This window comes from Artemia franciscana, chromosome 19, assembly GCF_032884065.1.
Source record: "Artemia franciscana chromosome 19, ASM3288406v1, whole genome shotgun sequence".
In the NCBI taxonomy this organism is placed as follows: Eukaryota; Metazoa; Arthropoda; class Branchiopoda; order Anostraca; family Artemiidae; genus Artemia; species Artemia franciscana.
In genome coordinates this window covers 15,925,918-15,942,111 of record NC_088881.1, presented here as the reverse complement: position 1 = coordinate 15,942,111, position 16,194 = coordinate 15,925,918, and the positions used below count along the sequence as shown (strand labels likewise).

At 33.8% G+C, this 16,194-nt stretch overlaps 1 protein-coding gene across 2 annotated transcripts in view; it reads right to left on the bottom strand.

The window, feature by feature from the left end:
- Positions 1-233: 233 nt before the first annotated feature.
- LOC136039339 (ATP-dependent RNA helicase me31b-like) overlaps positions 234-16,194 on the bottom strand; it is a 51,191-nt gene continuing 35,230 nt past the window's right edge. Inside the window, exons 6-8 of one of the 2 annotated variants that reach the window (XM_065722966.1) lie at positions 13,664-13,844; positions 9,662-9,873; positions 234-4,313 (exon numbers count right to left, since the gene is read on the bottom strand). In XM_065722966.1, the coding sequence (XP_065579038.1) occupies positions 4,233-4,313; positions 9,662-9,873; positions 13,664-13,844 (474 nt within the window). In that variant the 3' untranslated portion in view covers positions 234-4,232. The remainder of the gene's footprint in view (positions 4,314-9,661; positions 9,874-13,663; positions 13,845-16,194) is intronic. The other variant, XM_065722967.1, reaches the window with a different exon arrangement.

The window sequence follows — 16,194 nt, the reverse complement described above, 5'->3', positions numbered from 1 at the left end:
CTTTTTTTTAAGGTTCTTGGCACAATTCTACTCCTTCAGTTACTAAGAGTAGGCATTTTTTTGCCTCCAAAACTTCCAGTTTTTCTAAATATTTTTTTTTCTTCTGCACAAAACGAAAAAACTTTTCACTATCTATTTTTATCTTTTGCATAGCTCTTACTTTTCTGCTTAAAGAAAAAAAAACTTCAGCTAAGCGAAAACAACCTAAGAAGTTTCAAATAAGAGAGAAATGGTTTGAGCTGCCAAATTGGTACTTTATTTCGTTCAGTTGCACTAGAATACATACGAAAAAGAAAAAGATTACGATAGTACAATCTAGACGTTGAGTCAACAGCTCAAAAAAAAAAAAAAAAATGAATTTCATTATAAAATATCAAATAGCCATAATTTGTGCTCAATTATGCTCACACCCAAAAGAGCAGGATATTTGAAAGCTGCCAGACCCTCTCTCCTCGTAATAATTTTCCACATTTTAGCCCTTGATCCTATGTGGCCAAGAGTAAAGAAAAACTTGTTTTCTCACTTGACTGACTGAAGGCGCTGTAACATACTTACGGAATGGTTTTCTAGGTTTGAATCACATCAGAAATTATACACTTTCACAAAGTACGAGGGGAGAACACCATCATCTTTCTTTGTGTTCTTGAACAATGGTATTTAGCCCAATCTAAAAATACTTGAATTTCCAGCTTGAAAAAATAGAAACGATCAGCCACCCTTCCAACCTCCTTGGGTAGACACATTAATGCGAGCACAAGATATGGCTATAAATGTCGAGCCAACTTTTAATCCCTAAAAGTGAAGACATCCGCTTTGGAATCGTCACGGGACATTAAAATAATATTAATAATAATAAAATAAAACACTCGACATCCACTACAAAATCAAGATAGCCATGTTAGTGCTGAACTAATGCATAAGGAAAGATACACTAGTAAATCAAGATCAAACGATAAGTTGAAAAACTTCCAATTGAATGAATCATATCGACGAAGCTTGGCGTAGCCGCCCCCTTCCCCCCTCACCCCGATAGGGTACGTCTGAAATCTTACCAAAACCTTTAATAGGCTGAAGGCTAGTGATCTAAAAAGGTTTCAAGGGTCTATGGGAAGAAAATAGATTATGACAAAATCTCCTCAATTAGGAATAAGAGAACTCATGAGGAATGACATAAACTAAGCACATGTCTTAAGATCTTTACCAAAGGCTACCAAAAAAGATGACTAGAAATTTAGGTTGCTCTCCAAGAGAAAAACCGTTAACGCCATCTAATGTCTCAGAAAAAGGTTACAATGCGGTCACAAGCTTTTTAAAAGCACCACTACAAAGCTGGTGGTTTTAACACTACAGAGCTATGTTAAAGCACCAGAGATTTTATTAACTTCGGTTTGCTATGTCCTTGGATTTACATACCAAAAACGAATCCTTAGATGTAAATTTAGTTTTCGAGGGGGGGGGGTAAGAAGAATGGATAAGAGAAATTAAAAAATTAAGAGAAGTAAATAATTAAGAGAAAGAAATGAAAATAAGGTAATTTCCAGACCCCATCTGCTTCAGATCCCCCTAGACATCTTAATTAAGTTATGAGAACATGATTTACATTTAGGTCAAACATAATGTAATGAGAAAAATATTATGAGAATCAGCTTAACATGTCATATTACGGTCACCTAGCTGCTTCCACCCCCTCCTCCTCCCACAGGAAAAAATAAAGCTCATGTGAATGGGGAAGACATTAAAGATAAACCGACAAATTGAAATCACAGGGTATCCCAATAAATGATGTCATGTTGTCAAAGACTGCTATTGGTGAGAAAGGGAATTAGAGAAAAGCGTGTAGAAGGGGGAGGTACACCAAGTGGATAAAATACAAAATGCTCTAAATTTCCAACTGATTTAAAAAAAAAAAAACCATTATCTCGTTCTTTTAATAGCAAGTTTATATTTCAATTTTTTCTTTTTTTTTGGGGGGGGGGGGTTCCAATCAACATATCGAAAAAAAGGAAATAGAATTAACGAAGACGAATTTGCTAATTTTACCCATTCAGTTAATCATTAATCAATCAAATGAAGAGTCGAATGATAAACAAAATCAAAGCACAAAATAGATAAACTCGCATTAGAAAAGATTAACTCCTAAATAGTCAATCACGTCTACTGTTGGCATTATGATTGAATTTAAAATAAAAATTCAAACTTGCAATCAATATTTACGAAGAGCCAATTTCTACATAGACAGTATTGTCAAGAGTCTTCCACCAAGCACAAGACAAACGGGTATGTATCGCTTTTTGGGTAAGAAAATTTGGGCTCCCTATCTTCCTACAATGTGTCTCTCAATAAAAACACCTGTAATAGAAGAAACACACTACAAGTAGTTTTTCTTTCAGTTATCAAACAAACAAATTATCTCTCTTAGATACTTTCTGTTAGCAAAAAAAACTATTAAATGCCCTCAGCCAAACACCATTAAAACTGAACTATTACAAAAGAAATTTTGAGACAACATTCAAATCCAAATCTGTAACATTAGTCTGTATCCTCAAATTAAAGATATCCAATTTAAGTGTCGCTTGTTCCCCCTAAAAACATCCATGATCCCCTTTTTTTACTAGAGCAATAGACTCAAAATCAAAGGTTCATCAAATAACAGAAAAGCTCAACGTCCAGTCCTAAATTGACTGTCACCTTTTGTTCAAAATACAAGGTAAGACTCTTTCTACTATTAGTAATCAATCTTTTTAAGTAAACAGAGAAGCCCAAATTGGAATGTTTTGGAAATTATGTTAAGCCGCTTTTTACAGCCAAACAAATACCTATAGAAATAGAAAGATCACAGAAAGCAAGATCACAAACAACTAAAAATTAGTTTGAAATTTTTACACTCTAAGAGGAGACTGAATTATGGTTCTGAAAATCTGGTTAAAATCCCTATGTCATTAATTATTACCTTAGAATGCAATGTTTCATCAAAATAGATATATATTTTTCCAAAGTCTTTAGGTAAACTGGATTCAAAAGTCTTTCAGCTTCCTAGCAAAAAAAGGCAATGAAAACTGCACTCCAAACGAGAAGCCAATACTATATTCGGGCATCAGATGGAGGGACTCTGCTTTCAGATTTGATAAATTCGGCTCTATGATCTTTCTTTTTAGTTTAGCCACCTCACCTTCTTTAAAAAAAACTCTTTGACACCAGTCACCTCCCCCAGGAGTGCCAAGAATCAGTGTAGCTATGGCCGTGATCATTCTGAAAAGGATATTGCAAAACAGAAAAAAATCGACTATTTCAATAAAGAAACTCAACATTTTAAAGAATTAGTAATGGCTATCTTGATTTTCATATTTAAGTCTCGCTTCAATAAATTCAATCATAATCAGGCTGGATCTGTAAGCTCACTCCAGGAGAGACTTACCAAAAATGTGACCATGTCGGTTACTTCATAGGGAAGTGTGGACTTATTAAGTCCAGAATAAAGCTTTGACTAGGCTTAATCCTATCTATCACAAATCACACTGCTTTTGAAAAGGCAGCATTAAAGTCTTGTCAATATCAATGGGAGAGGCCTTCCCATCTCACTATGTAGCTCGTTCTGAGACCAGCTCCTTAACATCTTCATTCACAGGACAGAATAGCATACTGCGAGACTTAACAGAAGTTGCTACTCTGTCATCAGCAATCAGCAAGCACTTTATTTCATTCCAATACCAACTCACTACTTAACCATACCAACCTCTCCTTTGTACCACTAGAAAAAAAAACAACGAAATAACGTCATTGTCGCCACTAAAACGTGGACGAGTTTCCAAGAATGGGCGTAATCTTTATTCCTGTTTCACTCGCAATACGCATTGCTTTTTTTATAATGACGTCCGTGTTGCGACAGTTTCACGAAAATTAGAAGACGAAAAATAGCACTAAATGGATATACTTGTAGACCAGGTCCAATCTCCAAAACGTCTAAAAATCCATGCCACAAGAAAGCGTTTCTGTCATTATTTTCAAAAGAATGATTCAGGCGAAAAGCGCATTTCCAAAAAAAAGAATTTCTTTTTATCCACATCATATTTATCCCTTATTCCAAGTACGCGAAAGCAATATTTTTCTAGTCGACGACGTAGTAGAATCAATTCCTAGTGGATGGTAAAGAAAACGTTTTGTAGAGTATGTCCTTTCTTGTTTTTTCCCGTTAAACACTAAACTAATAAATGGCAGGAAATGTAGGCAATCCCTTATTTGGTCCTTTTCTCTCCTTCCCCCTCCTCTGCATTCTCCATGCACGCCTCGGGTACATACAGGCTTGGATCAATGGTCTGAAAAGAAACAATGATTTATTAGCCAAAGGAAATGTCTAGACAGTTCAGGGGAAAATTTACGCGTTTTTTAGCGACGTTACTTAGAGTATTGTCAAGCCATATTTTACCATTTTGAAAGAAGGGCCACTATCTATTCTGAATCTAATTTTAGCAAAGAAAAAACAATCATCTCAAAAATGATTTTTCGATACAAATACAATTTTTATTAAGACTCAACTAAGTACATAAAACTATTAAATAGCAGTATTGACAACTCGGTTTTTCAGGAAAAAATTGGTCAAACCTACAACGTCATGACATGTCATGACAGAAGGATAATCCCCAACAAAAATGTATCATATATATTTTTACTATCAAAATAGTGAAATTTCTTTCGAAAAAAAAAGTTTTGCCTTTGTGACGGAAGACTACGCGGGGACGAGTTTTTTTTTAACCTTTTGACATTTTAAGGGTTGTTGTATGAAAATCAATTTGGCTAAAATTCATTTCGAGGAATCCAGAACTTAAAGCCTCCTCTTGCCTTGATTCCTCCCAACTTAGCCTTAGACCATGGCTTAGCTGAACTGCAAATTACGACTCGCCCAATATCCACCGAAATATGTATGCTTAAAAGCATGTCCATTATTAAATATTAGCTATTTTTCATCTTTGTTATACCATTCAGTCCTTTTTTACCTGAATACAGGCTTTGTTCTGAAAAGTTTGCCTATCTGCGTCTTATATTTCATGTATTCCGCTTCAAATATCTGTTGTAAAAAAATAGGTTAATTATCTATGCGAGTTCAAAAATAAAAAAGTAACCTTTTTTTTCTATAATTAATTTAAAACGATTCCAAAATCAAATTTGGCAGATATTTCTTAGAACCTTTTTCACAATGGTTCGATATTTTAAAACCTAATGTTTCCCATTAAAAAATACCGTTTTTGGCACAAGGAGAGGGCCGTCAAATACCCCCCCCCCCCTCTTAGCACCCATAGCTAAAACCTACTATTTCAGATGTGGCAAGATCAGCCAGTCATACCAGATTTGGCGTTTCGTCTTTCCTCTTCTCCTTTTTTTTTGGGGGGGGGGGGGTCAGGTTGTTAAACTAACTAATTTTCGAATTCAAAATACAACGCATTATGTTTTTGACCGATTTCAACACAATGAGAAAACAAGCTATAAGATGATGAGTGCAACAGATACCTGGGTTGATCTTAAACAAAGACGCCAATGTTAAGACGATGCATAAAGTACTTGCAGAGTGGGGGATACAATCAACCCTGTGATCCTTCTCCCTGCATCCGCTTGCAAGGCCAAGCGGGTTAAATCCCCCTCAATACTTATCTGAAAGACATCCCATGGAAAATTTAGAGCTTTGGGCCTAAAAGTACTCTTCTTGAGGCTTCGGGTAACCCCTCCCTAGTAAAAAGATCCAATAAGTCTAACTTAATAGCTCGTGTGCAATAATATATAACCACTGATATTACTGATTATGTTATAATCATACATTTTATATGGAATACATGAAACACTAAACATGTCAACTATGATCATCGATATTTTTATAGTACTTAGTCTTTCATAAAAAAAAAAAAAAAAAAAAAAAAAAAAAAAAAAAAAAAAAAAAAAAAAAAAACTCTCTGAAAAGTAAGCTACAATATCAGTGGGTACTAAATTAATCTAGATCACGAGAGTCTTTTTCAGGCTATAAAGGATTTCTGGGAGTATGTTAAAGAGTGAATGTAGATTAATGTTTAAGTAAATTCAAGTAAATTATAATAAGTTTTTCAATAAGTGTTAATAGATAATAATTGGTGTTTAAATAAACTCCATATTCTCCAGACACACAATACGGTGGCCCGGTTCCTATTTTGAAGGAAATCAAGTAAGCCTGTCTTTGATAATCAAGGGTATATATATGAATGAGGGACGGGAGAGCATTCCTTTCAAAGGCCCACGTTCCCTTCAAATTAACCACTCTCCTAAAATATGTTCCAATTTTTTCCAATTTGATAGAAAGAATATAATATTTAAAAAACAAATAGCTTTATTTGTTTGTTTTCTCATTCATCTTTTATCTCCGATTCCTTTAAAAAAAAAGTAATCTGAAAAATACAAAAAAAAATCTGAAGGAGTATCGATTATCATCTTTTCGATGCTAGAAAACTAAAGGTATTGAATGGCTTTACAGACAAACTCTCTATTATATCTTAAATAAAGTAGCAGAGGTACATAAGAGCAAATATCGGGTATTATTGTAACTATCAAGAATCGATATTTGATTAAAAAAAAAGAAAGAAAAAGTAATTGCTGCCCCGAAGCAATAAAAAAAAAAAAAAATGGAATAGTTGTGAGAAAAGTCAAAATCATGGCCAATTGTAGAAAAAAGCCAAGACAGATTATCCAATTCAGTGGGCATCCCAGTCAAGGTTAATTTGACCCCTTTGATTGCTGTTGTTACCACCACAATGGTATGCATACCTTAACTAGCGACCAAATAATAAACTTCGCTTAATTCAATACTTACGGCTTTTGAATCAAATTGTGTCTGCGATGTATTGAACGATGTATGGATATTATAATTAATCAAATTAATTACCGGTTAGTTGAATTAGGTTAATTAATTTAAAATTAATTAACTATCGTTTAAAGCATTTAATAAAGCAAAACGGTTAATTATCATTTAAATTAGATACCGTGGGAACTCTCAGTGCTTTCTTAAAAGAGCTTTCTTAAATTTGGTTGTAACTGTTCCACTTTTTAATTAGCAGATAATTTTTCTAGTGTAACACATGAGTTTTGTTGGTTGTATGCTATCCGAGGCACTATCACAATGTAGGGGTCTTTAGGCCTGCACCTCTTAAAGTCGAGACATTTTTACAGTATTTTCAATGGTTTCTAATCATTCCCACGGAATTAGATGATTTTAACCGTTCTAATGAAATGCAATAAACAATTCTAATGCTCCCCCCTGAAATTACTTCATAAGCACACCCATATATTGAACCCTTCGTTCACGGACTTGTTTTTCCTCTCGCATGGGTTTCTAATGCGTTGGTTTGGTATACTTTTTTTTCGCATGCTACTGATTTTTCTATTAAATTTTAATTCTATCAATTCACAATCATTTGGAAAACATCAGATGTTTTTGAAAAAAAATGGTCTTTTTCATAGGTCTGTAAATTCTAACGGTCAATCTCTCTCCCCCTAATGGTCTAACAGTTAGTCTTCCACACATCTGGTCCCAATTTATATATAGCATATTGGCATATATATAAATATGGCATATTTGGATAATTTTGCTTGGCTAGAAATTTTAAGATTGTGATACGAAAATTGAATTCAAAATTTATCCGTGAAAGTACCTTAGTCTTGTGTATTTCATTAACATAACTAAAGCCATGACCCCGGTTACTCGTCAAAGACGGTTATATCAAATACCGTCCGATTTCACACTCATTTACATCGGTAGAGCTAATCAAAAGGGATTGAAATTTTTTTAAGCTTAAGCTTAGAAAAATGCATAATACTGGTCACCCATTGATGCAATAGATCAAATCTAATAAGAATGTATCACAAACTTCTGGTATAATCCGCCAAGGTTATGCAAGAACTCAGTTATATTTTCGGGGAAATTTCCTACATATTTTCCTGAAATACAGCTGCAACTCGTGTTTAAAAATTAGCCACAATTTTGCCACAAAATTGAAAAGCCATGTTTGAAACTGAGAACGTCACTTTCAAACAATTTCTAGAAAGTGCAATCGTATTCGATTCCATCACACCACACGTAACACTGGACTCCATGTCATTTAAATTACATTAAAAAATAAACAAATAAATACCTTTTTTAAAGGTACTTAAGACGGAAAGACTTCTGATGTACGCCTACTGGACACGTTCCTGATCGCAAGGGGTAAGCTGGCATCATATACTATAGTTGTCTGTGCCAGACAAAGTTCACAGCAAGTGTTTACTTGTACTTCTTAGTGTACTCTGTATACATTAATCATAGGGCAACCGATCTACAGTTGCCCCTAATTTTACATTTTCAAATTATTTTCCTTAACCTTTATCTTACCCTGCTATGTTAATTCAGCCATAAAAAAAAAAAAAAAAAATTAAAAGAGACAAAATATAGAAATATACACTATAAGATATTCTACACCATACGTTTCGCCTATATTTTAGAATATTGGTAGGATATTCAAAACTTCTTCTTTTCTTCATTATTTTTGTTTGTCATACTTTCCCTTAGGCTGTTCAATTTGCATGTCGGGGAAATTTCCCAAGGGGGGAGGGATTTTCCGGGTGGTATACCCCTAGCACTATTACTTAGACGGTCTTTAGTAAAAACTACTCATGTTTAATTTTTTAGTTTGATACCCCTTAGTACCAAAAATTGTACAACTGCGTATGGAGGTCTTCCTCATTAAAAATTAAGTTTTCGATTTTTACTGATTTTTTAAATACACATATGATTATATAAATCACCGCTTGACCTATTCTAACAATCAGATTACATTTTCACTGCTCTTGGTACTCCAAGGCGGTGAAGTCTTCTCCACAATTTCCTAATAGATGTAATTTATGATACAAACTAAAAAGTCAAAAAATAGTTCTTCGACAATTGAATCAAATAAATGTTTGATTGTTTTTCTATTAATGTCACTTGTTTCCTTGTAAAACAACAGAAAACAACAAATAAATGCTGATGCTAACATAGAAAACTAATTCATTTTTTTGGTGACAGTCATTCTTATTATCCGATATTGTATTTACATAAATTCCTAATACAAATGTTAGACGAAAGTATCACTTCAAACAGGAAATAAAATATCTCACTGTTTTTCAAAGAAAAAAAAAAGAAAAGTCAATGAAACTGAACTGGATTAAAAAAACACAATTGAAAACACAAATTAAAAATTAAAATGATAAAAATATATTCAAATTTAGTTCAAATATAAAACATTTATGGTACCAAATAAGATACTCTTATTGTTTATAGTAAAAAACATTAAATTCCCGAAATTTTAAATTTTATTCCTGAAATCATTTCAAATTTTAAATTCCTGAAATTTATCTTTTTAGCATCTTGAGCAATAAAAAAAAAAATTCACGGACTTAAAAATATATATTATAGTGATGAATAGGATTAAGATCAAAAGATATTATGACACGAATAGCATATGAAACAACCTGTTTTTACCCCTTTCAATAAGAAATGACGGGCCTTACAAAATGACTATTTCTTATTCAAATAATTACGACATTACCCAAATTGCACCACGAAACCGAATAGTATTAGGTAGAAGCGATGATAGAAAGAAAAACAACTAATTCAATAGAAATATAAATATACCTTAGGGATGGGCTTAATTTCTGTCCCAAGTTCTTGTTCAATTCTATGCAAGTTGAACCGATCTTCGTAGGTGATAAGATTGATTGCAATACCAAGGTGGCCAAAACGACCAGACCGACCAATGCGATGAAGATATGTTTCCGCCATTTTCGGAAAGTCAAAATTAATGACAACATTGACAGCTTGAATGTCAATACCACGAGTGAATAAATCTTTAAAGAAAAGGATCGGTTAAATGAAGCCATACACTTGGCAAGGATTATAGATAAAATGACAATTCCTGATTCAGTTTACAATTTTTTAATCATAGAAAAGATATGACAGGGATAACTAGTGCTCATCATGACTATTGTCATTAATTCAAATATTATTCATCTTTTTCGCCAAATATATATTACATTATTTACATATATATAGCAATTAAAAAAATCTCCCAAAACAAAAGCTTTTCAAAGAAATGTAAAGAGCTATATTTAACTTCAGATCAGCAGAAATTAATTTCTATAATAATTAAACATAAAACGACCAGAAATTACTATCAAAGAATAAATGAAACTCACAAAAAACAGGCATAAAATAAACAATTATATCAAATATAGATAAAAGGTACTAAATAAATGAATAAAAATTCAAAATAAATAAAAACTAATTCGAATATTCAAGTCAAATTCAAACGAACAAAAATCACTACAAACAGAAGTTTGGCTACTACCCCTTGCCCTAAGCCTATTGCGTTTTTCTGAAAACTTTATGCATCTTTGAACAGCCCTTAGAAAGAAGTAAAATATATAAACTGAATATTCGCTATATAATGATTTTAATAGCTAAAAACTCAGTAACTCAAGAGTTTAATCCATTGTAATTATTATTTTTCAATGTTGTAAACACAAAAGAAAACATTTGTAATATAATTCGTTTTCAATAAAACACAAATGACGCAATAGTCTCAAAATTGTTATACAAATTTTGAAACTTTATGAACGAAAACCCCCTTGCTAATTGAAGCAAGTCAATTTCTCTTTACCTTTTCCCAACAAATGAGTATTTACGAAGAAATTTTATTTTTGGTTCTTATAAACAAATATGTTTCCCTTTACAAGTATATAACATATTTACAAGGATTAATTTGAACGTTTTTCTTTTTTTCTAATTTAGCTCGGAGTTTTCATTTTTTGAGTTTCCATGTTCAATAAAATAGTTAAATAGGAGTAGCGCAAAGCACACCGAGGGATAGTGAAAGCACGTTATAGGGATGTTCTGTTGCAAAATTTCGATTTTTATACTCAATTTTTTGATTCTTTTACAATGATAAAATACAATAATAAACCAAATCCAGCCCGAAATACTGAAATTGAAAAGGCTTTGCCACTTTGTGTCAACTCAGACTTTTTTTCCTCTCTCTTTTTAAATTGAAAGTTAGAAAAACGGTTCCGTTTCGTAAAAACAACATATCTAATTCATTGTTAAGTGTTTCTTGTCCTATTTTAAACTTTTAACATTACATATACTAGCCAAAATTCCTATACAGGATACTGAAAGCGATATTAAAAACACATTGCATGATAGGTTTTCCAGTTAACCTTTAAAATAGAAGGACATAGGTCACTTCTATTTAACCTCCTTGAAATCAACTGACTTGAAAAAAGAAGATGAGTGACAATTATAATGGTAGATTCTTGCTGCCCCAACAATATTTCCTTTGGACGAAAATAGTAAAAAAAAAAAAAACAACTTCTAAATGATATCTTTGGGGGGGGGGGTAAATTCTATTTCCAGAGAAAGCCTTTTAAAATTTGGCAAAATCACAACTTCGGATGGTTCATCATTTTTGTTTTTGAGTTAAAATCAAGTTACCATCAAGCCAAGAGTAATTGGAGAAAAAGCTAACACAGATAGACTGAGTGGGCAAAGCTGGCATAAGCCTTTTTCAGAATTGTAAAAAATGATGTCAGGTCGCTTGTTGATAGATAGTCTATCATCAATTCATCTTAGGGCAGAACTAGGGAGGAATTTCTATGAGCCATCTAAAGGCAATTGAAGACCCCAAATACAAACTTTTAAAGGATTTATGACTGACTATGTCAACAGGACTATGAAGACAGTTGGGCAACTGAGATTCTTCTCATTATATGAGCTTTGTCGACTGGAATAGCAATGGGGATGATCAATATTTTTGGATTGACTCGTGACGGACGATGACCACTGGACTTGTATGCAAAACGGGGAACTGAATTTGCTTGAATTCACAGGCTAACAAGTGACCTAAACCTAATAGGCTCGCCCGCTTAGAGTCTCAGGTGGACTACCGTGTTTCAGGATTGACAGTCTCCTTGAACTGTCTCAGTTGGGAGCTGGCAAGTCCCCTGGACTCGCAGGCGAACGGGGAGACCTATAGTTTTCCAAGTGTTTGGGTAAAAGGCACTGGTAAACGACGGGATTAATTACAAGTCTCTTATTTGACAAATCCCTGTGCGTTAGCTTTAGGAGAGAAACGCCCGCCTAGAGTCTCAGGCAGGTCGACCAAGTTTTAGCATTGACACACGACCGTTAAGTCCCCTGGGATATACGGCCCAATATTAGGCCAAAGCCTAATACGGCCCGCACGCCTAGAGTGTCAGGCGAGTGACCAAATTCGTAAGCTCAGACAGTTACACTAACAAAAATTAATTAAATATTGGTTCACCGACAAGTCGCCCAAATTCGTAAGCAAACAAGTGATTTAAGTCTAATAGGGCAGCCCGCCCGCCTAGAGTCTCAGATGGGCGACTCAATTTATAAGATAAGACACTTGCGGTAACAACAAATTAAATAAATTCGTAGGTTTGTTTGGAAGAGGAAAAAGGGATTGTAATGTTTGAGTATTGGCAATATTTCAGTACCTCTGACTTGAATACGAAATCAAATTGGTTCGAAAAAATATATTCTCTATTATTCAATGGCCTTAATAACTTCTTCAGTTTTCGCAATATTGAAGCAACGATCCTTATAAGTCCTTATAATACATCTTTATCATGAATATAAACGAGTAAGAGACAATCAAGTATTTTAATACTTAAATAGAAACCAAAGAATAGATTAAACCAACTTGCCTCATGAACAGCTCAAACGCTCAGATACAATCTGGCAAATTTTAAGTCAGTTCGTAGGTGCCCGGCACCCAAAGAGGACTGACAAAGAATTTAACCTGATGTGGGGGAGGGGGCTTTGAAATCCGAACAAATAGATTTTGTGGCCATAATATTTCAAATCTGAATTATTCTGTCTCCCTGAGAACAATCTTAACATCAACCACTCCATGTATTCAGGGAGTAGACCAGTTCGTATTCTGAACTAAATATTATGCTTTGAAATGCAGTGGACAAGAGAGAGAGAAAAAAACAGTAATTGTTGTGTAAACTCTAGAATCAATAGAGGCAAACTTCTTCTTTGACAGAAAGTGATTTCCACTGATCGATAAGCTAGAATAGTATCGATAGCCAAAATCTTCAAGCGTCGGAAATGACAATATTAATAGTCACCAAACCTTTTCGACTGGCTTCGAGTCTCGTTTGTCACCAAATTATATTCTACCCATCTGTTGAAGTTACAAAAGATATGTGGTAAAATAATTCTTGTCTGCAATTTCAAACAATGATATTTTTTTTCCAAAAACTTAACAACAGTTTTTCAACAATCTTCAATTAGAGGTGTGGAAATGATAAATCATGAATACATTTTAACTTTGACTCTCCTAAAATCCAACAAAATAGACTAAAATTTTGGGCATCAAATTTGGCTACGTTTTTTTATTAGGCTATAATACTTTGAAGCACTACCAAGTAACAAATCGAAAACAAAAAATACCAAACAATTGATAACCCCAAAGAACTAAATAAAAAGGCTTGAGATGTTACTGGAGTATGATTAAGAGTTCGTTCAACCTCGACTTAATTTTGAAGAACACCGGTCCTGGTTACTCCGTCCCAATCAAATTTCACACAAAGACAACATTGGTAAAAATACCTGAGCAGACAAGGTTTCTGCAATTTCCATTTCTGAAATCATGGAAGACACGATTGCGATGGGCTTGTTGCATACGAGCATGAATATAGTAGCAGGAATATCCCAATTCAGTTATTTTCTTGGCAAGCAGCTCCACACGTTGAGTCGAATTGCAAAAAATAATTGACTGATTTATTTGAAGCTAAAAAAAAAGAAGAAAGAAAATTGAAAGACATGACAATTAACGCACTTTTTCAAAATAAGTTGGAAAGCTAGATATCCATCTACTGAAGTTTTGGTCCACTAATCGCGTTTGTAGCGACTAATCGGCTTGCCCTAATCAGGACAGGAAATATTTCGGTACCTCAAGCTTAAAGACTAGCCAACCAATTTTTCAGTAGATTATGCTAAATTAAAGCCAAATTACACATTTTCATACTTCAATCTTTTTAGGTACTCGAATAAAAATGATTTCCAAAAAAAAAAAATCTCGCTTTCTCACTTTTTTGTAAAATAATGACTAAGTGAAATGTATACATCTAATTAAGCACAGTGACATAGTTCATTCTATATTCAAGCCATTTTTCACAAAAAAAAGTAATAATGCAGAATTACTGTAGTCATTATATTATAAACGGCAACAGACCCAGAAACGACCCTGAGAAAGTTCCCAGCAGTACCTTAACAGCAAAAATTGATTATTGGCACATTAAACATAGGTCAAAACAATCAGTAATGTTGTTTGATAACATAACAAAAATGCAAATGACAATGAAGCTGAAATTTCATATATTTTAAACAAAATTCAATATTCCCAGCGCCCTCAATAGTGTCAATACATAAACAAACCAGACAAAAAGGCACAGACCTCTTTCAATAACAAGTCTAGTCTATTCCAATAACAAGCTTTAATTGCGTTAACATTCTTTTATCATCCATGGAAAATCTGAATTATTTAAGTAAGTGATCATACAAGGTGTGTATATTAAATAAAGAGACTAATTGTATAGGATTCTATCTGGAAACAACAATTTGGAATGGTTACTTTAAAATCATCTAATATGCCTTCAGCCTGACTTTGTACTCACTAACACCGTGTTAATCCTCAAAAAAGCTTACGCCAGCTTTGCCTCTCACCAAAACTATCTGTATTGGCTTTTTTCTATAATTTCCAGTGGCTTGATAGCAACATGATTTTAATTCAACCTAATTTTTCTCAAATTAGCCATGGCAACCTGACTTTAATTCAAAATAAATGACAACATTCCCAAGTAATGATTAAAAACATTATTCAATTTTTCTTCAGACAGGCATTGTTGGTTTTATAACATAAAAGATGAAAAGGTCGTCAGATTTCAAGATCTCGTCCTATCAGATCGTTGTTTACCGGCCAGAATTATCAGAATATACTTTGGATTAACTCAGCACCGTTCACCAAAATTTCAAGATTCGAATAGGAGGAACTCCTTTGCTATGATGATCCCAAAAAATACCGTTGAAAGATTCAACAGATTTTAATAAATGACTTGAACAGTAAGAATTTCTTCGCTAGGATGATTCCAAAAATTCTGCCGGAATATCAAAAGGACATAATGAAGTTCAGGCGCCTCAATTTTTCGCAGTGCTGGAAAATAGCCTTCTTTCTTGGAACGAGTCATTACTGGTAAAATCTTTGATTATCGAATACGACACAAGACCTCCTTTTCTGAGCGACAAAGGACGCTCCGGGATAATGATGCTTGGGCGTTCCGGGCGACCTAGCAACGGCAATATTACGTCAGGTTTACTTAGTCAGGTTTACTTAATTAATTAGTCAGGTTTAATTTATTAATATTAAGTCAGGTTTACTTGCCCGACTTGAACCCTAATGTTTTATCTCTTTCCATAATTAAAAATCATCTTAAAAGAACAAAGAGATATGCTATAAACAGACTCGCTATTATGTAGCCAGGGTATACATATTGTCTTTTAATTTACCTTGCTAATTCATTGTGAAAATAATGCCAGCAGAAACTCGTAGCACAAAAACTTAAATCAATTAGCGACGACATTTTGCCTCCCCCTCCCCCATCTCTTCCATAAGCACAAAATTTCACGTCCTCTTATCCAAGCCTAGGAGTCCATGAAAGTTTTATTTCAGTCCCCAAGTAATACCCGAGACGTTGCATATACAAACTGAGTTCACATATTATCTTTCTATTTACCAGGTGCCTATCTTACATATATCTGAAGTTCCACAGGGGATCATGGCGCAAAACACTTTTGAGTATCGATAACGAAAAAATTTAGCCCCGTCCCTTCCCTCCAAACCAAAGATTTAAGGTCCTTTGGCCTAATTATGAAAGAAAAAGTTTTTGTAAACAAGGATGCGCATAACATATTTTGATCTATTCAATAACGCGTGCCATTTCTAGAGTAAACCCTTGGGAAATTCTGGCCTAGCGAACGATTTCTAAGAGTTACAAGCTGATCCGACAGCCAAGACGAAAAATGTACGTCTTTTTTCTACTAAAACCTACCTATGAACAATGGGTAACTTACAAAACTAAATA